The sequence below is a fragment of the Loxodonta africana genome, chromosome 12, assembly GCF_030014295.1.
Source record: "Loxodonta africana isolate mLoxAfr1 chromosome 12, mLoxAfr1.hap2, whole genome shotgun sequence".
Lineage (NCBI taxonomy): Eukaryota > Metazoa > Chordata > Mammalia > Proboscidea > Elephantidae > Loxodonta > Loxodonta africana.
The window spans coordinates 55,496,954-55,523,400 of record NC_087353.1 but is presented as its reverse complement, the minus strand read 5'-3'; the positions used below and the strand labels follow the sequence as shown (position 1 = coordinate 55,523,400).

Genomic DNA, 26,447 nt, shown 5'->3' with positions numbered 1-26,447 from the left:
CTGGCGGCCTGTGTGCGCGCTCTGCTCCTCCCGGGTGTGTGGTCGCCGGAGCCGGGGCGCCGGGGTCAGTGGGCACAGTGCGTGAGCGGTGGGGCGGGGGCACGGGAGGCCGGAAGCAGCTTGGGAGGGATGGAAGAGGGGCCAGGGTCAGCGTGCCGGGAGGCCCCGGGGGGTAAGGGGCGGGGTCTGGGGGCTAACGGGACGCATGCCGTCCGCAGGGGTCCGACTCCGGGGAGCGACGCTCGGAAGGGCTACCCGAAGGGCTACCACAGGCGGCGGGGCGGGCGCGCCGCGCGCCATGAGCCACCGGGTGCTGGCGGAGGCAGGCCCGCTGGCAGGTAAGGCGGTAAGCGCTCCGGGTTTCGGAGGTTGGTTTGGGGCGATACCAGCAGGTGGCACGGTGCCGGCTTCCTGCCTGTTCATGGGCCAAGGAGGGTAAAGGTAAAATTCGACAAGGCCACGCGGCCTGCCCCGGCGGTAAAACTCATCAGGTTCCAGACCCAGAGCTCGGTTTTAGTTTCCGTTGCATGTAGACTTAATGGTTATCACACTAGGTGTGATAACTGTTTGCATGGTTTGTTTCCCAATTCATTATGAAGATAAAAAGATTTTTGTTTTTAAAATTTGGGGATGGGAACCTTTAGATTATTAAATTGAAAATAAATAATTGGACATATTTTGGAATAAAATGCTTTCAATTTTCTGACTCCCACCTGGCACAGAGCCCAGGGTGTTTGATCAGTTGGAGGCAGGGGCCACAGAGGAGGAAGCTCTCTTAACCTCCTGGCCTCCTCAGAAGAGATCTTCGAACTCTTAAGTCTTGAAGCTGGATGGTTCAAGATAAACTGCTTTCCCCTCCCAGGAGGACTCCAGAGCTGTGGTGAGGAGGCGTGGGAGGTGCTTCCCCAGGCCTCCCAGCACTGGGGTCTCAGCCTTTCAAGATTGGGACCCTGCTGTAGGATGGTGGGGGTCACCATCCTCTGTACACAGGGCTGCAGCCTCAGCCGTCCTCTAACATCCCCTTCCCCACCCTACAGAGTAGAACTGTGTTCCTTAGGGTAGTTCTGTCCCTATTCCCTGAGAAAAACCTTATGTTGTGAAATGGAAATACTAAGATCCAGTTAGCATCCTAGAACATCTCGAGGCGGGGATGATAACAGTGAATGAAGTGCCTTAAAAGTGTTTATCAGAGTGCCATAGTTAAGCTGATTTTAGATTCAGCTCGATACTCCATTCATGAAGCAGCTGTTTAGTGCCCAGTGTGTGCCAGGGACACAGCCACTTACCTCATGGTATTCACGCTCATCCAGATTCCTTTGAGTTGACTCATATTGATCGTTGGCCTCTTTACCTTTCCTCCAATGATTTCTGGAATCCTGCCCCAGGAGGCTCCTCTTTGCCCAGAATAATAAAGGCACAGTGTCCACCAGACTTCAGGGTGTATTTCTGAAACTTCCCCTCTGTCTTTGTCGTCTAGTGCTGCTATAGCAGAAATACCTCAAATGGATGGCTTTAACAAACAAATTCTCACACAGTCTAATAGGCTAGAAGTCCAAATTCAGGGTGCCAGCTCCAAGGCAAGGCCTCTCTCTTTCGGCCCTGGAGGAAGGTCCTTATCATCAATCTTCCCTTGGTCTAGGAGCTTCTCCCTGCAGGAAGCCCAGGTCCAAAGGATGATCTCTGCTCCCAGCACTGCTTTCTTGGTGGTATGAGGTCCCCATGTCTCTCTGTTCACTTTTCCCTTTTATATCTCAAAAGAGATTGAGTCCTGCCTCATTAACATAACTGCCACTAATCCCATCCCATCAACATCATAGAGGTAGGATTTACAACACATAGGAGAATCACATCAGATGACAAAATGGTGGACAGTCACACCACACTGGGAATCATGGCCTAGCCAAACTGACACACGTATTTTGGGGGACACTGTTCAATCCATAACACCTTCTGAACCAACTTAGGGGATCTCATTTCTGGAAGTTTTAATTGTTCGTTTCTTACACATAACTGTATATGTCTAAAGAAAAAAAAAATATATGTCTAGGTAGTTAATAATGGCCTCTTCTTTATAAGTCATAGGTTCCAAAAGAGTCTGTTGGCCTTCGAGACTCTGTTCTGTTCCTGGGGCATTGTTTGCATTGACCACCCAGAGACTTCCGAGGTCATCAGAGGCATGCTTCTTACATAAACGATGGTGTTTATGAAGCCTTTGGCTTCTCCCCTTGGGTCAGGAGGCCAGAACAGGTGACCAGAGCCAGCAACTGCTGTGTCCCTGAGGGCTGGCCCCATCTGTGCTGTTTTCCCAGCCTCCCCAGCACCAGGTCCTGTGCCGGCCACTTGGGGGCACTCTCTGCTGGTGGCAGAGTGAATGATGGACCCAGAGGAGCTTGTAAGAACTTCTGTCCTTAAACGGGAGTCACTGGGTAGTGCAAATGGTTAATGCACTCGCTACTAACCAAAAGGTTGGAGGCCCATGTCCACCCAGAGGTGCCTCAGAAGAAAGGCCTGGCAATCTACTTCTGAGAAATCAGCTACTAAAAACCCTATGGAGCACACTTCTACTCTGACACACGTGGGGTCTCCATGAGTTGAAATCTACTCCATGGCAATTGGCTTTTACTGTTTTATCCTTAGACAAGTGTGTTCCAGAGCACCCCAAGCTGTCCCCATTAGAGGTTCTTCTTACACTTCTGGTCCTTAGATGTTTGTCACAGCAGAGTCCAAAAACTTGTCTTTATTCAACCCTCAAGCGAAGAAGCTGAGGCCACTTCCTTCTCCCACAATGACAGAGGACATGCTGCCTGAGAAAAAAGACCAGCAGAGAGGAATTGAGCACTTTGATGAAGTACAACATGAAACAGCACAATAAGCTGGTGATGATGTAAAACAACGACAGCAAACTCTGCTAACCATCCTTTCAGAAGAGGTCAGACCCCAGATTTGGGGGACACAACCTTTGCTGGCCCTCCACAGGTGTCCTCACCCCATGGGGCAGAGGACAAAGAGATGCTTGGTCTTTGCCCAGAGTGGAATGACAGGGCTGACATCAAATCAGGCTATAGGTTTGATTTTAATTTTAATGAAAACTTCTCTGTCTGTGGAGGTTTGTGTGTTGCTCTGATGCTGAACAGGTTTCAGTGAAGCTTCCAGACTAAGATAGATTAGGAAGGAAGGCCTGGTTATCTCCTTTTGAAAATGAGCCCATGAAAACCCTATGAATTACAACGGTCTAATCTGTGACTGATCATGGGGATGGCACAGGACAAAGCAGCATTTCATTCCACTGTGTGTGGGGTCCCCATGAGTCGGGAGCCGACTCCACAGTCCCCAGAGACAGGTTGCAGCCTCTTAGGGTTTTTGTGTTTTGTACTCAGTGGCCTTGTCCTCTCCAGGCTTTTCCCTCTTTACACTGTGGTTCTCAAACTATGTGGGGAAGAAATACCTTGAGCAGAATACAGAGGAGAAAGAATATGTCCTTTTCTGATCCAAGTTCATTTTTATCCTTTCCTGTCTCAACAAAAGCGTATTGGACTGTACGCACCACCCTGCTCCATGGGGTGAAGAGAAAACCTTCTGGACTCCTCTCTGCCGAAGGCTGCCAGGCCCTGTGGAGTTGAAAAGAGTTCCGGATGTTTCCTTCACTCTTAGTATGTTCGGTTCAGAGATAGCATTTACCAACAGGCACCTGTCTACCTTCTCCTTTTAAAAAAAGAAAAATTCAAAACTGTAGAACCAAAAACCCACTGTCATTGAGCTGATTCCCCCTCACATTGCCATTGACTGAATTCCAGCTAACGGAGACCCTATAGGACAGTAGAACTGCCCCATAGGGTTTCCAAGGCTATAATCCTTACAGAAGGAGACTGCTACCTCTTTCTCCCAAGGAGCAGCTGGTGAGTTCAAACCACTGACCTGTCAGTTAGCAGCCAAGTACTTTAACCGCTGCGCCAGAGGGGTGGGCAAATCTGGCCCACATCTTATTTTTGTAAATAAAGTTTTATTGGCATACAGTCATGCCTATTCACTGACACATCATCTGTTACTGCTTTAGCACCACAGCAGCAGAGCTGAGTGAGTAGTTGTGACAGCGATCTTATAACCTGCAGAGCTGAAAATATTTACTCCCTGGCCCTTTACAGAAAATGCTTGCTGAGCCCTGGAGTAGAAGGTCCGCAGAGGGTAACCAAGATATTTTGATGACATGGCTTTCCCTTTGGCCAGTTTAAATGGACAGCTTAGCAGACACCCAGACACCCATGCAATTTAAGACAACACTTTTAAAGTGGGTGGGGGACCAGTGGAACCTTTGGGATCTTATTTGGAATTAATATATGATCACCTTGTTCTTGTTTGTTTTAAAACATTTTGTTCACTGGAATGGAACCAGATGTAGTATATTCACACAACAGGATATTTAGTCAGCTATAAAAGGAAAATGAAGTTCTGACTCATGCTACCACATGGATGAAACTTGAAAACATTACGCCCAGTGAAATAAGGCAGACACAAAAGGACAAATTGCGTGATTTAATGTACATGAAATGTTCAGAGTTGGTAAATCTGTAGAGACAAAAAGCAGAGTGGTGGTTGCCGGGGTCTGGGGAAGGGGAAGTGGTGAGTGGCTACTTAATGGGCACTGGGTCTCCTTTTAGAGTGGTGAAAAATTTGGAACTAGAGCAGAGTGGTGGCTATAAGACATTGTAAATGCACCAAATGCCATTGAATTGTTCACTTTAAAATGGTTAATTTGATATTATGTGAATTCACCTCAGTTTTTAAAAAAGAAAACTCAGCCATGTGGTCCCCCGTGGCCGTGCGGCTCCCTTGGCTGTGTGGCTCCCCTCCCCATGGCAGTGCTGACAGTGGCACTTTCCCACTGCTGAATGTGGCCTCTCATGTTCACTTTCTGGTTAGGGGTCGCTGTTTTGAAATTCAAGAATCCTCCTGTGAACAGCCTCAGCCTGGGGATGCTGATGGAGCTGGTCATCAGCCTGGAGAAGCTGGAGAACAATAAGGCCATCCGTGGCATTGTCATCACATCTGTATGTGCACCTAGTGTCCATAGGTCACCCCATGCCCCAAAATCCCCAAAGTGTAAATCCATCACTTAGTCCATGTCCACAAGCAGAGGCTGTCTGCACCAGGGTCTGCTGTCCGCACGGGTGGACAGTCAGGCAGCCCCGCCGGGAGGCTGTTCTCCATCCAGGCAGACACATTGTGGGGCCCCAGCCCAAGCCTGTGCAGCCGGCAGACTGTTCCCTAGAGGGCCTGCAGGGCTCCAAGCCCCCACCCCGCCCACTAACACCAGCAGTTGCGATGAGGAACCCTTACTGGGCTTTCCCATGTGACTGCCCGGGGGCCATTTCCCCCAGTCTGTGCCCTGGCCAGATGCCCAGAACTCTGCATACCTGACCAGTGCCCTCAGTCCCCACCTGCAGGCAGCTTTTCCATCCTAGTTTTGCCCCCCCCCCCCGCCGTAGCCATGTTGGGACTGGGTCACCTGCAGAGCACACATGCCTTCCTGGCCCTTCTCCAGGCTGTGGTCACACCTGTACATGGCCCAGGGCACAGTCAGCCCCTCCTTCCACACCGTATCCCACAGCACCATCTCCCACTGGCACAGGGCCTGCAGCTCGCCTGGCCATTTGAGGGCAAATCATGCCCACGTCCAAAGGAAAGGCCCGGCATCTTCGCCACCAGCCTGGACCTGATGGAAATGTGTGGCCAGAACCCAGCCCACTACGCCGAGTACTGGAAGGCCGTGCAGGAGCTGTGGCTGCGGCTCTACCAGTCCAACAAGGTGCTGGTGGCTGCCATCAACTTGAGTGTTTGGGGGGCTCGGCCTGCCCACAAAGGGAAGCGGGCAGTCAGGGAAACCCTAACGGGCAAACTTGCCATGATAGACCAGCATGGCGTGGTGAAAGCGGGCTGCCTGAGGGGTGACTGGCTCCTGGGGAAGGGGCAAGGCTGGCCGGGCAGAGGGCACCGTGGGAAGGAGGGGGCCCATGTCTTGGAAACATCTCTGTGGCCTTCCTTGGGGAGGGGAGGCCCAGGGACTGGAGGCTAGGGTGACCCCCGCAGGATGCAAGGATATCTGGGAGGAGGGGAGGGATTATAAGAGAGTTAGGGAGACTCAGGGCCTGTGGCACAGACAGAACGCAGGGGCCTGGAGACAAGGAGCCACCGACACTGACTTACAGTCTCAGGCTGGAGCAACGGGTGCAGGAGACAAGGACACAAGGCAAGCTTGGGGTCCCAGGACCTCCGGAGGGGCTGGCCACAGGTACAGCTGTGGCCACATGGGGCAGAACTTGAAGTGCTCCCCCAGCTCTTTAGTATCTGGACCGAAGCTCCAGAGTGGAAGTGATTGCTTCCCTAGTGTAGGGGTTACAAGAAGCATAGTTTTCTGGCCCTGCAGCTGGCAGCCCTCCATACTCAAGACAGTATGAGTACAGCCCCCTGGGGCAGCCAAGGGCTCACGCCACCACGGCCAGTGCTGGGCACCCCGGCAACCCCACCTCGAGCAGGGTTGGGAGTAGCTGCACCCCAGAGCCCAGTGGTCTCGCCTTCCCCTGCAGGGAGCCTACCCCACAGGAGAGTGCCTGATCCCCCTGACCTGTGACTACCGAGTCATGGCCGACAACCCCAAATATACCATCGGGCTGAAAGAGACCCTGGTGGGCATCGTCGCCCCTTTCTGGTAAGACCTGGGCAGTGGGACCACGGGCTTGTCCCCAGGCAATGAGCCTAATCTGGGGTCCTACGCCAGTGGTATCTGCCCTCCAGGTTCAAGGACACACTGGTGAACACCTTCAGGCACCGCTCCGCGGAGTGCACCCTGCAGCTGGGGATGCTCTTTCTGCCCACTGAGGCACTCCAGGTGGGCATAGTGGACCAGGTGGTACCCAAGGAGCAGGTGCAGAGCACAGCCCTGTCTGTCATGGCCCAGTGGATGGCCATCCCAGGTGAAGCACACAGGGGAGGGCCTGGGGCACTGATGGGAGAGGGAGCCCCTCCTCCCCTCCCCACCTCAACTGCCTGGGGAGACCAGGAAGTCCTCATGCGAAAACTTAACTGTGAATGGCCGGGACTGCTCATAACAGCAGAGGGCTGGGAATGACTGTGGAGCCCCTGGGTGGTGTAAACAGTTAAATGTTTTACTACTAACCAAAAGGTTGGAGGTTCAAGTTCACCCAGAGGTGTCTCAGAAGAAAGGCTTGGTGATCTACTTCTGAAAAATCAGCCAGTGAAAACCGTATGGAGCACAGTTCTACTCTTAACACATGTGGGGTTGCCATGAGTCAAGTCAACTCAACTGCAACTGGTTGGGGGCAGGGCAGGAGTGGTTCAGTGGTAGAATTATCACCTTATATTCGGGAGACCTGAGTTTGATTCCAGGCCAGTGCCCCTTATGCGCAGTCACCACCCATCTGTCAGTGGAGGCTTGCATGTTGCTATCATGCAATGATGCTGAACAGGTTTCACTGGAGCCTCCAGACTAGGAAGAAAGGCCCAGCAATCTACTGCTGAAAAATCAGCCATTGGAAACCCTACAGAGCACAGTTCTACTCTGACCCACGAGTTGGAGTGGACTTCATGGCAGCTAGTGGTGGTGGAAATAGCTGCTCGTCTGTTTACAGAGACAGAGCTGGTTAAGTAAATTAAGACATACTCCAGGGATCAGCAGACTTTTTCTTCAAAAAGCCAGGTAGAATTTTGACTTTGGGGTGCCGTATGGTCTCTGTCCATTGTAGCTCGAAAGTATGTAAATAGATAGGCTAGGCCGTGTGCTGATAAAACTTGGACACTGAAATTTGAATTTCATATAATTACCATATGTGACAAAGTATTATGATTTTAATTTTTTTCTCAACCATTTAAAAATGGAAAAGCCATTGCAGGCTGTACAAAACCAGGCAGAGGCAGGTCTGCTGACTCCTGGTACAGACAAATGGCGGAACACCAGGCACCTACTAACTATGTTGTCAAAGTGCATTTCATGACAGGGAGAATATTCTGGGTAATACAGCTGAGTGAAAATAATAGGTTCAAAAGGCACTTTTTACAGTAGCATCCTCTCTGTTTACAAAAACAATCAGTGGGCCACTGGAGACAGATGGTTTTCATTGTCTCCTCTTGATCTGTATTTTCTGAATTTTCTGCCTGAGTTTGCATGTACACTCTTGGCAAGGTCCAGCATGAGGCTGCTGCCCCTGGAAGCAGGTTTTCACGCAGCCCCATTATCTGTAGATCATGCTCAGCAGCTGACCAAGAGCATGATGTGGAAGCTGACCGTGGACCACCTGGTGAAGCAGAGATGCTGACATCCAGTTCTTCGTCTTCACCTCCCGAGACTCCATCCAGAAGGCCATGTAGACATACCTACAGAAGCTCAGACAAAAGAAAGGTTAAGGTCAGGGCTGCCTCAGTGGGGTCTTAGCCAGAGGCACCCCTCCACGGGCCCTCTGGCTCCAGGGGGCTTTAAACAAGGTATTTTTCCATGTAAAAGGTACTTCTGTTTGTTTTGGTGATCTTCCTGGAAGACCTTGGTCTCTGCCACCCAGTGTCCTGAGGCCTTCACCACCCACACAAGTGCTTTTTCTGCCTGGCAGGGTGGTGGAGGATGGTGACGTCCCAACCTGGCTGTGACGCCCCAACCTGGGAATCATGAGGGGCAGGCGGGGGCCCTGAGTGCTCTTCCTGCGAAGTAGAATCGTGAATAAAGTTCTCAGGACACCCCTCCCCGCCCTCCGGGCTGTCTGCTTGCTGGTGTGGGAGGCCAGGTGGCCCCCACCCAAAGCTCCTGGCTACCGCTTTCGTTCATTTGCATGAAGCACATCCACAGGGACCCAGGGAAATTTAGGGACACAGAGGGGATGAGAAGCATCTCTTGTTGGAAGGGGTTCTATGCCGACCATTCAAGGTCTTATTCTAGAAAGGCTTTGTAAGAAAGAACTTGTCCAACCCTTGAAACAAATACTTTTTCTCCCATACGATTCAAGCCAGTCCCCAAATCCTGTTTCTGAAACGATTCTTTGGTTACCAAAGATGAGACACTTCAAAAACCAGGAACACACCTTCTGTATCCCACTGAAGTGTGAGAGATTTACGCAGGGACCAAGGCCACCCTCCTGCACCTGGCTCCCCAAACGCCCCAGGGCAGTCAGTCAGCTGGGGGAATGGTGGCAGCCTCTGTGGCCTACCCCTTCGGTACTGGGCAGGGCAGGGCCCTTGAAAGGGAAAGTTGCCTGAGACAGGCCCAGTGACTGAGCACTGAGCCCACCCACCTGCCCACCCCACCCAGTACAGGGTCTTGGAGGCAGTTACAGTTTGCACAAAGAAAGAACCAGGAGGGCACTCCAGACAGGCTGCCATCTGGACCCAGCATGGTCTGGGGGTGGCTGTTCTCAGCAGGACATAAAATAGGCAGACCAGGCTGTCCCTGTCCCCTAAGGGGGCTGGGACCACAGACCCACTTGTCTGCCAGGCTGAACCACAAGCTCAGAAAGGCTGAGTCCTAAGAAAGGACATGGAGGCTGGGAGCGACCTGTTTGCACCTGGCTGAGAGTGGCATTTATTGAGCATGCGCACTGGGCCCTGTGTGAGGATTCCTCACTATTTATAGTCCTATGAGGTAGGCATCACGTCTCATTTTACAAACGGGGAAACAGAGGATCTGAGTGTCCCGTAACGTGTCCGTGGCCGCTTGTCCAGGCTGTGGATGGTAGGTGCTAACACCCAGGCCTGGCTGGCCCTGCCCCGTGGTCTTGCTGGGGGGTAGCTGGCCACCCTGAAAGAGCTCCCAGGGGGCTGTCCCAGATGGCTGGAGTCTGCAGTCCTCTGGACAGGCCTTGGGCTGTCAGCTGGACTTGAGGGTCACCTCCACAGGGAAGTGGTCACTGACGGCGAGAGCCTGGATGGAAAGGCGGGATGGGGAGAGCCTCAGGGGCCTGGCGGGGCAGCATCCCCACCCCCACCACTGCATTTTCAGGGAAGGGCCTTTTGAGCAAGCAGGCCACCCATAGACACCCTGCTTGCTGGTGGGCCCCCAAGTAGTAAGGGAGATGCAGAGACTTGGCAGCCCAAAGCCCACCTCCCCAGAATGTTCTCCTCAGCTGGGACTGAACCTCAGGGGCATTTTCTGTAAACCTTGGAGTAGGCAGGCATGCCCCAGGCACCGAGACCAAACCCTCCGCAGAGAAGCTGAGGCTGGACACTGGTCAGACCGGCCCTGGGTGCAGGGAGCTGTCCTGGCCTGCCTGTGCCCGCGGAGCACCACAACCCCAGGACTGGGCGCCCCGCCCCAGCTCCCCAGCACTTGCCTGAGCCTGGTCCAGGCCGAACTCTTCCTGGAAGTCGTGCACAGCGGCCGACTGCGGCTTCAGACTCCTGCGCAGGTGTACGCCGCAGACCACAATGCGATCGTAGGCACAGTCTGTGTTGCCCACCGTGGTGTCGGCACTGTCTGGGATGAGCCACTTGAAGACCTCGCTGCTGCGCAGACGGATGGCGGCCCAGTCCTGCGCCCGCACGTAACTGCAGTCGGCATTGAAGTCGCCCAGGAACAGGATGTCCTGCCAGCGCGCAGAGCCTATCAGGGTCGCCCGAGGGGCCGTGGAAATCCCTATCTCCACTGCCCAGGCCCTCAGGATGCGCCTGCCTGGGACCCCAGATTGGTTGGGTGGAGGTGGGAGCTTACATCTGTGCCCCACTTGTCGATCACGTCCAGGTACACGTCGTAAAGAGCGTCGATCTCCACCACGGCGTGGTGCGGCGCGGCGTGTAGTGGGACCAGCACGAACTCCTTGGCTGCTGCAGGGAGCGATGGATGGGCGGTCAGAGGCCGGGGCGGGGTCTGCCAGGAGGGGCGGGGCCGGCAGGGAGGAGAGGAGCTTGCGGGAAGGGGCGGGGTCATCCTCACCTGAGCTGGGGGCTGAGAATTTGACCACGAAAGGCTCACGGTTGAAGGCGTCCTCCAGATCTGGGTAGTGGTACGTATCCACGACAGACACCTTGTCGTCCCTAGGGCACAGGACGGTAGGCGCACTGGGGTGGTCTCATTTGGCCCCACGCGCTCCCTCCCCGCTGCCCCGCCCCCTCACCTGTACACGAACAAGTACATTTCTTTGTACTGGTCACGACCCAGGGGCTCGCTGCTCACGAAGTTGTAGTTGTGCTTGGACACTCTGCGGAGGCCCGGGCCAGACCCGGGGTCAAGACACCGGGCTGACGCCCCGGGTCCCGACCAGGGGATCGCAATGCGGGGCCCCGCCCAGCACACCTGTTTATCTGCTCCATGAGTGCAGACACGGCGCTCAAGTCCGGGTCTCGAACCTCCTGCACCAGCGTGATGTCATAGCCAGCCAGGATCTGGGGGAGGGGCCAGCAGGGCGGGTTTGTCTGAAGGGCCCACTATGCTCTTCCCTGTGGAATCGGCTGCGACCCCGCCCCTCGCCCCGCCCCAGGTCCCAGGCCTCACCTGCGCGATGACTATGATGCAGGCCGGGTCCGACACTTTTGTGTCGCCGAAGCTTTGGATATTGAAGGCTCCAATGCGCAGCTCCGCGGCCCCGGCGGCGGCCCCAAATGCCCAGAGTGCAGCCAGCAGGGCCCAGGGCCCGCCCATGGCGCGGAGCGGGGGGACTGGAAGGAGCCGACAGGCCCGGTGAGCGCAACAGCAGAGGGATACAGCGACCCACACTCCTGCCCGGCGCGGAGAACTCGGGGACCGGGCCGAGCCTGCCGCTCCGATCCTGGACTGCGCAGAGGCTCGTCTTCCACCTGCACTCTCGCTGGCTCTCCAGGACGATGCGCTGCGCTCTCGGCCCATGGCCGTCCTCCCACTCTGCAGGGAAACTGAGACCTGAACAGAGGGACCCCGTTCCCACCCACCCCGGCTCCGCCCAGCCCGACACTCACCCAGGGCGTAAATGGGGCTGTGCCAAAGGGTCAGGATCCGGATCTGACTAGGGTCCGGAACAAAGCTGAGGGCAGCCTGTAGCAGTGGACAATCGCGCGGGCTCGGGTCCCACAGTAGCTCTGGCGCAGGGCCCGGGCGGCTATTTGATGCCCTGGCCCAAGGAGGGGCCAGGCTGCTAGGTCCCACCCCCTCGGTGGAGCTGGGCACCAGGGCTCCAGGTTCCTATTTTCACGGAGGCCAGGAGGGCAGGGAGTCAAAAGATCTGAGTCATGCCTGTTTGAGGATGGGGATGCGGAAGTCCCTGCCAGCCCCCAAGGGCTGTGTCAGAAATCAGGGAGAAGGATCAGCCAAGTCCACCAACCGAACCTAACCCTAACCCCTAGAAATTAGGTCCCCTAGAATCTGCCTCCTTGAGCTGGGTAAGGTGGAACAATCAGGAGAGGCCAGCCCCGTTCCTGGCCCCCTCCTTACAGCTGCTCCTCCTACTCCATCCATACCTCAGGTGGAAAGCAGAGCGGAGCTCTCTCTCCAAGGCTGGCTCTGGCCACCCTGCAGGTTCTGCAGATCCGGGATCAGGCCCAGCCCCACCGCAGCCCGGGGAGCAGCACCCCTTCTACCCACCTTGGGAGGCCTCGAGAGCTCTTTGTAGGGCAGAGCAGGTGGGAGGATGCTTGTCAGGATGCCAGCATACCTACGCACAACTGCCAGCCCCACCGGAGTCCTGGGCGGGCAGCCAGCTTGTGAGGTTGCTGACTGGTTCTGGGAGAGCTGGCGTGGCAGGTGGGGAACCTGCAAGGGCAGTGGCTGACACCCCGGGGCCACCACTGCCTCAACATCACAAGCTGTGGGTTTTTCATGTTTTATTGTAAAGCAACAAAAACTATTTACACCCCCACATCCTCGCCGTGCCGTCTCCTCTGCACCTAGGCCCTGCCCTGGCGGCAGCCCTGCTACACGATGACCGTCTGCACCTCGATCTGGCCCTCTGGTGAGGCGATGACCAGCTCGCCCGCGTGCTCCAGGATCTCGATGTCTTCTGATGCCACCATGGTCACAGTGGCCTGCTCAGCACCCTGGGCGCCTGCACGGGCCGTCAGCATGGTGCCCTCACTGATGGCCGAGGCCAGCGTCATGGCCACCTGCTCAGTCAGGCTCTCAGGGGTGGCGATGGTGATGGTGTCAGCAGCAGCCTCGGTGCCCACCCCAGCCTGCCGATCCATGGTCATGTTCTGTACAATGATCTGGTGCCCAGCGCCAGCCTGGTGTACAATCTGCTGCACCACCTTCATGATGTGGCTGTCCACCTGTGGACAGGCGGGCACACGGTAGGAATTCAGCCCAGGGCCCCACCAGGGAGCGGGTGCCCCTCCTCACCCTCTGTCCGCCCCTCACCTCTGTCTGGGTGCCCTCAATGATCTCCGTGGCTTCGCTCGTCTCTGCGTCATCCGCAGTGGCCTGGGCAGAGGGGCAGAGATCAGTGTTGGCTGCCCCTGAACTCAGCCCCGGCTCCACCTGTCCCACCTGCCCCACCCTCACCTCAATGATGTATTCCTGGGTGTCTGCCACCATTGATGAGAACTCCACCAAGACGGTGTGCGGGTCCTCGGTCAGAACAGTGGCTGTGGCTGCGGGGTTCTCAGACACCAGCACCTCCTCCACCTCCAGCAGGCAGCCCCCTGCCGGATGGGGGAAGCACAGTCAGGGCCCAGCTGGCTCTGTCCCCGCCCCCTTCCTCGCTGGCCCCCCCACACACACCCGCCCCAACACAGACCTTTGGTGCGAAGGTGCCGGTTGAGTGTGCCATGCTCAGCAAAGCCACGGCCACAGCGGTAGCACTTAAAGGGCTTCTCGCCTGTGTGATGCCTCACGTGCCGTACCAGCGAACCCTTCTCTCGGAAGCCACGGCTGCAAAACTGGCACACATGTGGCTTCTCCTCCCGGTGTGTCCGGAAGTGCACCTGCTGAGCATTCTGCGAAGACCAGCTGTCAGTGCCAGCCTGCTTCGGCTTTTCCCACCCGCCTGTGGAGGGACCTGGGGTGGCCCAGGGTGAGGGCCCAGGTGAAGGTGGAGGCTGGGGGTGGGAGGGCAGGGGCAGGGGCCCAGGGTCAGGAGAGATGGTACAGGCACTAGGTTCTGCAGCCAGAGGGCCCACCTTGGTCTTGTAGCACTTGCCACACTCGGGACAGGGGTAGGGCCGCTCGTCTGAGTGGACGCGCCGGTGGCCGCGCACGTGGGCGATGGTCTTATAGAGCTTCCCGCAGTCCCCACAGCGAAAGCGCCGTTCATGCACATGCACCTCCTGGTGCTTCTTGAGCAGGTAGGCCTTAGGGAAGGCCTTGCCGCACTGTGCACACGCAAACGGCCGCGGTCCTGGGGATGCACATGGCAACGGCATCCTGATCACTCACTGCCCACAGACGACCCTAAATCCACTGCCCACGGACCCCCCTGGCTACCCACTGCCCTCCTACCACCCACCTGCATGGCCCCGCTTGTGGGCTTCCAGCGTGGCTGCTGTGGGGAAGGTCTCGCTGCACTGAGGGCACGGGTGGGCCCTGGGCATGCCTGCAGCCTCACTGACCACCTGCTGGGGGACCACAGGTCACCTCCACACCACCCTGGGTAGGCCCCGGGCTGGACCCAGCAGTACCGAGGACAGCAAGACCCACGGCCCCACCCTCAAACACTTCATCATAGATGGTAGGTAAATGGATAAATGGACAAAGTCACGGCAAGGCTGGTAACCACGGGAGGGATAAGGCGCCCGGGCTGGCCCGAAAGGAGCACACCTGCAGCGCAGCACCTACTGTCTCCACTTGCTCCACAGCCAGCAGCGGCAGCTCTGGGGGACTGTCTCCCAGGGCCTGGAGACTGGACTCGGCAGAAGGGGCTGGCTCCAGGGCGGCCCCCTCCTCCCCTACTACCCGCTCAAGAACGATGCCAGAGTTCTGCATAGCCTGGTGCAGCAGGTTCTCATGGCCACCCTCGCCAGTACAGAGCAGCTCCTCGGGGTCAGGGGGCTGTGGGCAAGGCAGAGGGAGGCAGGCTGACCAGGTAGCCCTGTGTACTGCACCCAAGCCACCCGCCTCAGAGCAGACACACACCAGGCCCTGGTGGACCGGGGCCTTGGGCTCACTTCGAGCCTTCAGACCCCAGCCCCCACCCCCAGGCCAAGGGCTATCACCCCCCCAGCCCCCAGCTCTGGGCCCAGAGCTGTCACGCCCCAGCCCCCACCTCAGGGCTCAGGGCTCTCAACCTCCAGCCCCTACCTCCAGGCCCAGGGCTGTGACCCTCCCCAGCCCCTACCTCCAGGCCTAGAGCTGTCACCCCCGCCCCGCCCCTCAGGCTTACCTCCGGGCCCAGAGCCCTCATGCCCAGGGGCAGCTCCTGCATCTGCACGTGGACTTCGTGGATGACGGTACCCTTAGCATCTGTCACCAGGTGAATCACGGGTGATGTCTCCATGGGCTCACCTGTCACTGAGGACGATGCAACCGTCCCCGCACTGGCACCACCTGACCCTTAAAGGCACAGCCAAGTGAGGCCTTGAAGAAGCCCTGGACCTGAACAGCCCCAGCTGCAGCCAGGCCCAGGAAGGGCTGCCCCCAGGGAGTGCGGGCCCCACTGACCTGCAGGCCCGTCCTCCTTGCCACCGGCCACATCCTTGTTCACGCTGAAGCGGATTTTTTCCGTGCATGGGGTGAGAGACTTCAGGTGGCGGGTCAGCGCACCCGACTCCCGGAAGCTCTTCCCACACTTGGCACACTTATAGGGGCGTTCATCTGTGGGGAGAATGGGGTCAGCACTGGGGCGGGAGAGGCTGTACCTGACAGACAGGGGCCTACCTCATCAGGGCACACAAGGCACGGGCCCTGCTTGCCGCTCACCCGTGTGCCGCCGGTGGTGCCGGATAAGCGAGCCCTTGGTCCGGAAGGAGGCCCCACACAGCTTGCACTCGTGGTCCTTGCGGCTGCTGTGGGTGACCATGTGGGCCTTGAGGATGCTGCCCTGTGGGGGGACGGGCAGCGCGGCTCAGGGCACCTCCGGTTGGAGGGGGGCCACCCCCCAGGCCCCACCCCAGGCTCACCGTCTTGAAGGTCTTGCGGCACAGCATGCACACGTAGCGGCCCTCCTTGTTCACCAGCAGCTGTACCTGGGCCGGCTCCCCCTCCCCAGCAAGCCCCAGGCCCTGGTTGCTGGGCCTGCCTGGGGCCTCGGCCACCTCGCCGTCCCCCCGCTCGGCCTCAGCTGCCACTATGACCTCTTTGATGTGCCCGCTGCCTGAGAAGAGGTGGGGTGCCTGTCACCTTCCACCTGAACACGGGGACCCCAGCAGACTCTGCCGCCTCCACAGGGTGCCTGGGAGGCTGCTGGCAGCTGTTGAGCTGTCCGGACCCACCCAGCCCCACTGTGGAACCCACTGCCCTGGGCCAAGCCCAGACCCAGGCAGCACTGGGGAGACTCACCACAGACACCCTGAGAGGCAGCCAGGCAACCGCTCACCCCCAGGTCACTTGGAAGGCCAGAGCTGCCAGAACAGCCCCAGGCCCCCTAGATGTGTCCAGGGGGGAACACCCATCATGAGAACAGATGCCCTACATCCCACACCAAGGGCACTGAGGAGCAAGGGCTAGATGTTTGCTTGGCTGACAGAGGGAGTGCTGGGTGCTCTGGGACAGTGATCAAGGCAGCCCATCACGGCCCTGCCTGGCCCACTGCCAGGCTCCCTTCAATGTAGAAGTTGCTTCGGAGGGCTCGCCAGCCGCCTCCTGGGAGTGCCAACACTGCCACACACCTGGACGAAGCTTGGAAACAGAAGCTCGGCTTTGGCACTTCTGATGGGTGTTGTGGAAACACAACAACGTGCAAAGCTGAGCTGTAAACACACTTCGCAGTCTGCTCGTGAGAGTGACGGAATGGAAACAGCTGTGAAGCCACTTTTCGAAACCTCCCCATCGCTAGCATCTGGTTTTGACAAGCCATTCTCTCGGAAAAGAATGATGGCGCCGTGGCTCAGAAACAATTAAGGGCATCTCTTGCCTGAGTCCTGCCTGGCACACTGAGGAGACAGGACCAACACCTCCAAGTCCCGCATCTTCCCTCTGTCCCAGAGCCATCTCTCACCAAGGACAGAAGCCTCTGGCTGGTTGCGGCCAGAGTGGGGTTGTGGCAGAGTAGGCAGAAGGGGCAAGGAAGGGAGGATGGGGCTGCCCATGCGGCCAGAAGACATGGTCTGTTCCCAGTAAAAGGCAGGCAGGCCTGCAGACGGTACCCAACCACTCCAGGCATCCACACACAGCCCCCACAGCCCCTCACCAGCAAGGGCTGAGCCAGGCACACCCTGCCCCACACTGGAGGCCAGGGTGGCAGTGCAGGACTCTGGTTTCGTCTTTCTCTGTGTAAATCTAACTGGCGTGCCCAAGAGGCACATCTAGGGCATCTGAGAGGTCTGCGAGGGGGAAAAATCCCATGGGCACCTTGGGAGGAGCCCCTGGAGCCAAGGGGAGCACCTGGAGCGGCTGCCGATCAGGGTGGTGGGAAGGGCCCAGGTGACCAGAGGTCAGGAGCCAGTGATGCTGCCTGGACCATAGACTCATTTTCCCAAGTGACACCACCCGCCCAGAACCAGAGGGCCACATCAGGACTGCAGCATGCCCCCACCCCCGCCACAACAACATTCCTTCCCTGAGTGACAACACATGAATGTCTTCTGCTGCAGGAAATGTCGGAGAAGGACAGCATGGGGATGACGACACGTGTCCAGCCACCTCCCTGAGGCCGGCCACCTCCCTGAGGCCGGCCTCCTCCAGTCTCCTCCCCTCTTTTCCTGCCACAGCCTTTCCAAGGGCTTCCCAAGGCCAAGTTCTGCCTGTTGCCCAAACCCACTTCCTGCCCAGCTGCCCACTCATCCACCTGCCCAGGCCCCTGCCCAGCAGGCACCCCAAGGAGCAACCATCCCCTCCCAACTTCCTGCCGCATAGGACCAAACCATGTCCCACTGGCATCTTCACACCTGGCCCCAGGCCTGGCCACTCACACCTCCTCAGAGATAGCCTCGCTCCCTCCACCTCCCAGGCCCCACTGCCTTTGAAATGTCTCCCCTGCACACCCCTAACCTGGTCTCCTGTTAACGAGAGTCTGACCCTTGCAGCTCTCTCATGACACCCCCTCTACCACAGCAATCAACATGGCACTTCATTTAAAGTATGACAAAATAAGCCATCAAAGAGACCTGACCTAGCATTACATGTTCATAAAAACCTGGGAGAGTCAAGGCAGGAATGATCTCCCCACGCCAGAGTTGAGAAGGAGTGCAGGGCAGATGAAGGCCAAGACCAGCCAGAGTCTGGCTGGGCTGGAGAAGAGGGTGGCGCTGTCCCTTCCCACCGCTGGTACCCTCTAGGTCTGCACCAGCCCTCCAGAGCCACCTACCAAGGGTAAGGGGTGTGCTCGGCAGAGTCCAGGTGGGGGCTGGCCAGGAGGCAGAGAAACAGAAACCAAGGGAGTGGCAGAGAGTGGGGGCAATGCCGGGAGGACCAAGGCAGACAGGCTGGGGACGAGCAGCAGAAGTGCTGCCAGCTCATGATTGCCCATGAAGTTGAGGTGCCCTGGTGCCTGGCTGGGCCCGACTGCCACTGGGCCACATGGACGCTGTGAGAAGCCACTTTACCCAAGTCTTACCCCTCGTCCAAGGGCTGTCCCCAGGAAGGCTCACACGAGGCACCAGCCCCCTCCTGGCAGGCTGGCCCTCAGGAGAGCAAAGGCTCAGTGGTAGAGGCCTGTCCTCCAGGACGGCCATCGGGTCAGCGAACCTCAGCCTTGAGAAAGCCACTCATGGTCTCACTTACCCACAAGGTTGGATGTGTGGCCGAGGTCTGCCGCCAGAGAGGCCGCCTCCACCATGATGTGGGCCACGGTGATGGGCTCCTCTGGGGCTGGTGCCTGGACCACCTGTGACAGGAGTGGGGCAGAACAGACTCACTGTCGGGCTCCAGAGCCCCAGAGATGAGGTGGCCCCTTTAGCACTCGGCTGCGGAGTCAGCCCATGAGTTTAGGCTTCCGTCCACATCCCTGAGCCTGACTCCAACCTGGCCCCTCAACCGAGGGTCAGCCCCATCCCCCTAACACCCACAGGGAGGCCTTGAGGAGGACTTGACCAGCAGCTCTGGGTGAGGCTCACTTGTTGTGCAAGGATAAGGCTGTACCTGTACCTCCACCTCCAGCCTCCACCAAGGACTCAGAGCAAGGGTGAAGGGCTGGAGGCTTTCCAGAGGAGGGGGCACCTCTAGAAGGGAGGAGGTGAAGAGCACAGGGTTGGAGCGAGACAACCCGGGGTCAAATGTCATCTGTGTCACACCTCTGCCAGGGGCCGGAGGCCACTGTCCTCTCTCTGAGCTCCTTGCCCACTCTGAATAATGAGGCTAAGGTGTGTTCCCTCCCATAGAAGTGTTGTGTAACTTAACCCCAAGCACATCATAAGGGCTCAGCAAAGCCAACCACGTTTATGGGGTGGCGGGGTCCCCAGGACCCTGCTTCATTGATGGGATTGCCAAGAACTAGGTGTACTGGGCAGGAGACAAGCCACCATGATACCCTGGAGTCAGAGGAGGCCCTCAGGCTCCAAGAAGGGCATGACCCCAGGATCCGGCTGTTCAGGCTGGGGCTGGAGGCTGCCAAGAAGGCCAGGCCACCAGGTCAGCCAGGAGGCCTCAGGGCACAGCCCAGCCCAGCTACTGTGGGTGGCAGAGCCCAGAGCCCCTCATCTGGCCAGATGCCAGGCCACCTGTCTACCCACATGTCAACAAGGAATCAGCTGTACAGGTCTGCCTGGCACGCTTCCTTCCCCTGCCACCAGGTGTACCCAGAGAGGGTGCGGTGCACTCTCATGAGACCTCGAAGTGGTGGCAGCGGGTAGGGTGCTCACCTCCTGGCCCAGAAGCTCGGGAGCAGCAGGGGTGGTAGGCAGGGTGTCCTGAGGGGCCCGCTGGCAGGCCTTCTGGATCTTATGTTGGACGAAATCCTCCAAGGTGGTGAACTCGGCCAGACAGCGGCCACACCTGTGCACATCGTCCTCATCTGCAAAGGGCGGCCGTCAGCGAGGCCCCAGGGGAGAGGGCCTGCCAACCAGGTCCCACCATTGCCCCTCCAACCCCAGGCCAAACCCACTCGTGGATGGCCACAGACCCAGAGGTCCCTTCCCTGGCCCTATCAGAGCTGCTGAGAACACACGTAGGGGGGAGGGGGCAGAGTGCCAGTTCCATCCTCAGGGTCAGTAGAGGCAGCCTGTGTCCCCAGCAGCGGGGCCCCTGGCTACCCCCTTAGACTATAGGAATCCACTGAGGCTGTCAGGCCCAAACCTCTCACTTCAGAGATGAGGGGACAAGCTCAGAGACAGAGTTGGGGATTGACCCAAGCCAGTTTGGTGATGAGGGAGGACAGGATTTAAGACTACTGCGTGCCCTGGGGCTTCAGTATCATCACCTCATCTGTAAAATGGGCCCGACCCAACCCCTGTGCTCAGGGAACAACAGGAACTCAGGGACTGATGCCCACAGCACTGGGCATGCCCAGCAGAGGTGGACAGGGGGGCGGAGTGACCACTCTTTTCTCCCCCTGACTTGCGGTGAATGTAGTATCAGGCAAAGACATTAAAGGTGGGGCTCTGCAGAGTGCCCCCATGCCATCCTACCTGAGCCCCCCACCATCAGGTCACCCAGTGTCTGCCCCAGGTCCTGTGAGAGAGACTACCCTCTCAATGTCCTCCCCATGTGTCTGGCACCTCACAGGGACCTCAGCAAACCCTGGTGGCACCTTGGGGAAGTGAAGATACTCATTCCCATTCTAGAAAAATGATTTGAGATTCAGGGTTCCCCAGCTAGTATGAGCACAGCCAGGCCCTGACCCTGCAGTTGACTCCAGACACCCTGCTGTCTGCATGGCGGGACAGGGAGATGCCCCTTTTGCTTCCATAGATGTCAGCCAGTTATGCCACCTCCTGTTCACTACCACAGCAAGGTTAAAGCCAGGGCCTAACACCTTTTAAGAACCCAGGTGGGATTTGTTGAATTAATGACTGAGCAAAGGGCCAAACCACAGCTCGGCCACAAAGGGCTGCCTGGCAGAAGGAGGTCTCCTGCAGGTGGCTCAAAGTCACAAACCAAGTGTGGAGGCACCCACTGCCCTCTTAGCTTCCAATTCCAGGAGTCTGACTCGACACCAGGATGTTCCTGTTGAAGGTGCCCCTACCACGGGAGGAAGCACACCCAGGCCAGTTTACATTCAGACAAGGCCACCACAGGGCAGGGCAAAACCTCCAAAAGAACCTCTCCCCAGGTTGGCTTGCCCCCAGTGGTACTGCCACTCTGCAAGCTGAAATAAGTAGCCAGAAAAAAAAAAAAGTTCTCTGTGGAGACAAAGGCCACCCCCAATATCACTAGCCAGCTCCCTTCCTGTCTATCCAATCTACAATCTCATGGGACAAGCTCAGAGACGGAGATCCAAGCTTGGTCTCTAAAAGCTACCACCCTGGGACTGAGCCCTGGCTGGGTCCCCAGCACTGTTCTCAGAGCTTTACCTGCATGCTCTATTCTAATCCTCACCACGGTCCTATGAAGTCGCAGAACCCAGAAGCTAACGGAGCGGGCTGCAGAGTGACCCAGTCCTAGCACCCAATCCAGTCCTGGCTACTTTTTAGCTTGGGTGACCTGATGCAGTCACTTTCACATCTCTGAACCTCAGTTTTCCTCACCCATAAAATAATAATAATAATAATACCCAATACTCAAGACTGGCTTGAAGATAAAACAATAAACGGAAAATACGTCTTTGGCACAATTAGCAGCAGCAGCCTCATTTTGTAAGAGGAAACAGGGACTCGGACAGGTGTGGTCACCTGCCCAGGATCAAAGACCTATGAAGTGGCAGGTCTGGGACAGAGGCAAAAGCTGGCTATGTGCATGGCGCTCCAGCAGGGGCTCTGCTACCTCCCCACGGGCCAACCCGCAGCCGTGACCCTGGAGAGACCCAGGGCTCCTCCTCCCTTCAGCTCCACCCCGGACCCCAGCGGTCCTTCAGGTACAGTGGGAGGGGACCCTGCTCAGCACAAGGAAGCCGAGGGGTGCTGGCCGAGGTCCCGAAGGGGGCAGGGCCGACCCCGCGCGGGGAGTGGGTTGCAAAGGTCCACACGGCGAGCGCCCCGAGCCTGGGCAGTTGTTGAGGATCTGTGAGCAGGCACGGGAGTCCACTGAGGGGCGCCCTGCAGAAGTGGCTTGTGGGTGTCTGAAGAAACGTGCGGGGCTCGTGGAGTTTTGCGGGGCCCGTGAAGTCCGTGAGGACTCCTGGTCTGGGAGGGTCTAGTCGCGCCCGCCAGCCCAGCCATCGGGGCCTCCGCGAGCCCAGGTTGAGCCGCCGCCACCCCGGCCGCGCCCGGCTGTGCCGGGCCCCGTTACCTTCCTCGCTGAAAGGCGCCGGGAGGCCGAGGAAGCCGCCAGGAGCCAAGGCCGCCGCAGCCGCCACAACCCCACCCCCGCCCGCTTCCCGCCCGGCTTCGGCCCGGGCTTCTGCCGTATGAGCGGCCGTCACCCGCACTGCCATCGGGCCCTCCATGTCGCAACGCGCTGCAGGAAGATGGCGGATTTACGACCGTGTCGTCATAACAACGAGCCGCGCGGAGAAGAACGTGAGGGAAGGACGAAACAAGGGTGGGGTGGGGCCGGTGTGAGATTGATGGCCAGGCTGTGGGGCGGAGTTTGAGGGGAGGTGGGGCCTAGAGCCGTAGAGGCGGGCCAGGTTCGCAGAGACGGGCAGGGGCGGGGCGTGCTGGAAGGGGCGTGGTTAGGGCGGAGCCGACTGGCTGGCGGAGGGGCCGAGCCTGGGAGGACTAGGAGTGACCCAAAGAGCAGCGGGCTCGGGTGTGAGCTGTAAGGGACCAGCTTGGGGACCCGGCCTGGAGAAACTTGGGGTTGTGTTGCACAGCCTTTTTTTTTTTCGTTGTTGTTGAGAATATACACAACAGAACATACATCAATTCCACAGTTTTTATATTTACAGTTCAGTGACATTGATTACATTCTTCAAGTTGTGCAACCATTCTCACTCTCTTTTTCCAACCTGTTCCTCCGCCATTAACATAAACTCTCAGCCCCGTTTCCCAACTACTCTTTTGAATTTTGCGAAGTCCTTTTATTCTTTTATATGTATTGCTTTTTGTGTGATAAAATGCACATACCATAAAACTATTGTGGAACTCCATTGCAATGTTGTGCAGCCATTATGGAGTTCCACAATAGCTTCATCACCCCAAAAGGAAATCCTTTACCCATTAAGCAGTCAGTTCCCATTCCCATACACATACCCCAGCCACTGGCAATCACCAATCTGCCTTCTGTCTGTCTGGATTTGCCTGCTCTGGACATTTCATATAAATGGAATCATAAAATATGTGGTCCTTTGTGTCTGGCTTCTTTCACTTAGCATAATTTTTTCAAGGTTCATCCATGTTGTAGCATGCATCAAAACTTTATTCCTTTTTTATGGCCAAATAATGTTCTGTGGTGTGGATGGGCCACAATGTGTTTATCCATTCATGATGACGGATTAACCAGTAAATATGGTATGCAACAGGTTTACAGTAAGCAAGGTAAGCATGGGCTTAATTGTATTTCTAATCTGTAGTGCACAACTTGTTTGCTGAAAGTGAAGAGGACTTGAAGCACTTACTGATGAAGATCAAAGATTACACCCTTCAGTATGGGTCACACCTCAACATAAAACAAAAATCCTCATGACTAGACCAGTAAACAACATCATTATAAATGGAGAAAAGATCGAAGCTGTCAAAGATTTCATTTTACTTGGAGCCATAATCAACACCCATGGAAACAACAGTCAGGAAGTCTGAAAACATGTTGCACTGGGCAAATCGGCTGTGAAAGACCTCTTTAAAGTGTTAAAAAGCAAAGATGTCACCTTGAGGACTAAGGTGCACCTGACCCAAGCCATGGTATTTTCAATCATCTCATATGCATGGAAAAGCTAAACAATGAATAAGACTGAAGAAGAACTGATGCCTTTGAATTATGGTGTTGGTGAAGAATATTGAATATACCGTGGACTACCAGAAGAATAAACAAATCTGTCTTGGAAGAAGTACAGCCAGAATGCTCCTTAGAAGTGAGGATGGCAAGACTTCCTCTCATGTACTTCAGACATGTTATCAGTAGGGACCAGTCCTTGGAGAAGAACATCACGCTTGGTAGAGAGTCAGTAAAAGAGAGGAAGAGCCTCAATGGGACAGAGTGACACAGTGGCTAGTAAGATGGGCTGAAGCACAGAAATGATTGTGAGGATGGCACAGGACTGAGCGGTATTTCTTTCTGTTGTACATGGGGTCACTATGAGTTGGAACTGACTTGATGGCACCTAACAATCTGTAGTGGACAATTTCACATTCAGTGATGAAAATCAGGCAAAATTGTGCACTACAGATTAAGTAAGAACAATTAAGTCCGTGGGTAAGAGTACCTTGCTTACTGCATAATCTTTACTGTCTGTGGATGGACACTTGGGCTATTGTGAATAGTGCTGCTAAGAACATTCATGTACAAGTTCCTTTTTTAAATTGTTTTAGATGAAAGTGTACTACAAGTTCCTTTTATTCTTTTTAAGGTAATTGATTAGTATTTACAAGATTATCTTTTTTAAGATACCAATCACCTCGATTTTAAAGATAAAGAAACTGAGGCACAGATCAGACATGTGTCCAAGGGGCAGAACCAAGACTCTAACCCAGGTGTGTCCAGAGCCACGTGTGTGCTGGGAACCCACAGGGTGTGCTCTCCTGACTCAGGTATTCTCAGTGGGCCAGCCTGATGCCAGAAGCCAGGGACTCAGGTGCATCAGACCCCAACCCCTTCTGCAAAGCCAGTCTCCAGGGAAGGCTGAGCAGAGTACACCAGTCGGAGAAGAGCAGCCTGTCCCTCAGAAGGAATGGGCAGTTCTGTCCTGGGAAGAGCAAGGGAGGTTGTCTTCATGCTGGCGCTGCCCGGCTGGGGGATAAGGACCTTTGACCTGGGGGGAGCTGGACTGTGAGAAGGCAGATCAGGTCATCAGGTGTCAGACTAGGTAAGGACGGGGCTGCATTCTGCAGGCAAGTTGTCACCACTGCAGGGTTTTAAGCAGAGGGAGAGACAGAAAGCATTTCTGAAAGAAATGGGACTGGAGGGACCCTGTACATGGCATCCCCATGAGTTGGGATCAACTTGCCAGGAACTGGTAACTGGTAATAGTCCCTACTACTCAGGGCTTGCCTGTGATTTTGACAAGATAAGGGGGTGCAGAGCAAAGCTCATTTCTGGGCGCTTAGTAAAGGTCCAATAAATCAAGGCCATTGGGCAATTATTTCCCAAGCTGGCCTATGGCTGGACAAGGTCAGCGTCTCCCATTCAGCAGGGTGTACCAAATAAACTGGGTGTTGCTGGGTGGTGAAAACAGTGTTTGTGATTGTTTGTCAAATCCCGTTATTCCCAGTCAGCTCAACCACCAAAATTGAGTGGACAGATGCAGGGAGGAAAGTGCTTTCCTCCTGGGTGGCGGGTCCTTCCTGTGGGAACACTTTCGGGTCCCACCCTGTGGGCTGTGGTCCTCCAGCAGTTTCCGTGCCAGTAGGAGGACCACAGAAATGGGCCACTGCACAGACAGGTCCCTGAGGGAACTGGAGTCCCTGGCTTTGCCTGGTGGTTTTGGGGTGGGCATGGGGCAGGGGGAAGGACTCCAGGGAAGACTTTGTAGAGAGCTGGAACCCTAGAGAGAAGTAGGCATTTTACAGACTAGCAGGTGGGGGCCTGGATCACCTGGCACAAAGTAATCCCTCAGGAAATTGGGGCCCATTATTGACATCAAAAGTAATAACTATGATAAACGTACACCCAGCAATTCCACTCCTAAATATATATCCAAGATAAACAAGTGCGTATGTCCACATGAGTGCATAAAAAGGAGCATATTCATAGAAGCTGTATTCACAATAGCCCCAAACTGTAAACAACCCAAATGCTCATCAATGGGAGAACAAATAATCTGGGGCATATTCTTACAATGGACCAAATGGCAATTTAAAAAGAGAGAGAGAATAGGATGGATTTCACAAAACAGTGGTTAAGCACTCGGCTGCTAACTGAAAGGTTGGCAGTTCAAACCGATTAGTTGCTCCATTGGACAAAGATGTGGCAGTCAGCTTCTGTAAAGATTTACAGTCTTGGAAACCCTGTGGGGCAGTTGTACTCTGTCACATGGTGTTGCTATGAGCCGGAATCGACTTGACGACAATGGGTTTGGTTTTTTTTTAGTTTTACATGCTAGGTGGAAAGAATCCTGGTGGCACAGTGGTTAAGCCCTAGGCTGCTAACCCAAAGGTTGGCGGTTTGAACCAGCCAATCGCTCTGTGGGAGAAAAGACATGACGATCTGCTCCTTGTAAAAATTACAGCCTTGGGGCAGATCTACTCTGTCCTATAGGGTGGCTATG

At 56.1% G+C, this 26,447-nt stretch overlaps 3 protein-coding genes across 9 annotated transcripts; 1 reads left to right on the top strand and 2 right to left on the bottom strand.

Moving 5' to 3' along the window:
- The first annotated feature begins 250 nt into the window (after window positions 1-250).
- ECI1 (enoyl-CoA delta isomerase 1) lies at window positions 251-8,415 on the top strand. Its single transcript, XM_023557514.2, is given in 6 exon segments — window positions 251-5,045; window positions 5,678-5,830; window positions 6,582-6,703; window positions 6,790-6,968; window positions 8,254-8,311; window positions 8,313-8,415. Coding segments are annotated over 6 exon segments (774 nt in total). The 5' UTR covers window positions 251-4,886.
- Window positions 7,278-12,652, bottom strand: DNASE1L2 (deoxyribonuclease 1 like 2). 4 transcript variants are annotated; one of them, XR_010323593.1, is made up of 8 exons: window positions 11,923-12,648; window positions 11,483-11,848; window positions 11,285-11,373; window positions 11,106-11,189; window positions 10,925-11,025; window positions 10,703-10,815; window positions 10,326-10,594; window positions 7,278-9,916 (listed from the first exon to the last, which is right to left on the bottom strand). XR_010323593.1 is itself a non-coding variant. In XM_064295386.1 (8 exons), the coding sequence occupies exons 2-8, from the start codon at window positions 11,831-11,833 to the stop codon at window positions 9,863-9,865; spliced, it is 990 nt and encodes a 329-aa protein (XP_064151456.1). In that variant the 5' UTR covers window positions 11,834-11,848; window positions 11,923-12,648; the 3' UTR covers window positions 7,280-9,862. The 4 variants fall into 4 exon arrangements, 3 of the variants coding, with proteins under 3 accessions (XP_064151456.1, XP_064151455.1, XP_010595705.1); XM_064295386.1 differs by having other exon boundaries at window positions 7,280-9,916; window positions 10,326-10,523; XM_064295385.1 differs by having other exon boundaries at window positions 7,313-9,916; window positions 10,326-10,577; window positions 12,545-12,652.
- Window positions 12,653-12,772: 120 nt separating this feature from the next.
- Window positions 12,773-22,544, bottom strand: E4F1 (E4F transcription factor 1). 4 transcript variants are annotated; one of them, XM_023557511.2, is made up of 14 exons: window positions 22,373-22,544; window positions 19,849-20,000; window positions 18,773-18,875; window positions 16,012-16,205; window positions 15,812-15,932; window positions 15,554-15,706; window positions 15,276-15,445; window positions 14,714-14,944; window positions 14,403-14,511; window positions 14,077-14,294; window positions 13,695-13,893; window positions 13,460-13,599; window positions 13,316-13,378; window positions 12,773-13,227 (listed from the first exon to the last, which is right to left on the bottom strand). In XM_023557511.2, exons 1-14 carry the CDS (start codon window positions 22,527-22,529, stop codon window positions 12,874-12,876), a joined length of 2,364 nt encoding a protein of 787 aa, XP_023413279.1. In that variant the 5' UTR covers window positions 22,530-22,544; the 3' UTR covers window positions 12,773-12,873. The 4 variants fall into 4 exon arrangements, with proteins under 4 accessions (XP_023413279.1, XP_010595706.1, XP_003417813.1 ...); XM_010597404.3 differs by having other exon boundaries at window positions 14,403-14,508; XM_003417765.4 differs by having other exon boundaries at window positions 14,732-14,944.
- Between the last annotated feature and the right edge of the window lie 3,903 nt (window positions 22,545-26,447).

Excerpts from the sequence above, each read along its gene's own strand:
- DNASE1L2 (XM_064295385.1), bottom strand. The coding sequence starts at position 11,833 with ATGGGCCGAGAGCGCAGCGCATCGTCCTGGAGAGCCAGCGAGAGTGCA. Across the intron at positions 10,578-10,702 it reads TCGACAAGTGGGGCACAGAT|GACATCCTGTTCCTGGGCGA; the intron begins GTAAGCTCCCAC and ends GCGCGCTGGCAG. Across the intron at positions 9,917-10,325 it reads TCGGCCTGGACCAGGCTCAG|GCTCTCGCCGTCAGTGACCA; the intron begins GCAAGTGCTGGG and ends CTTTCCATCCAG.
- E4F1 (XM_023557511.2), bottom strand. The coding sequence starts at position 22,529 with ATGGAGGGCCCGATGGCAGTGCGGGTGACGGCCGCTCATACGGCAGAA. Across the intron at positions 14,945-15,275 it reads TGAGGGCTCTGGGCCCGGAG|CCCCCTGACCCCGAGGAGCT; the intron begins GTAAGCCTGAGG and ends CCTTGCCCACAG. Across the intron at positions 13,600-13,694 it reads CCGGCACCTTCGCACCAAAG|GGGGCTGCCTGCTGGAGGTG; the intron begins GTCTGTGTTGGG and ends CCCATCCGGCAG.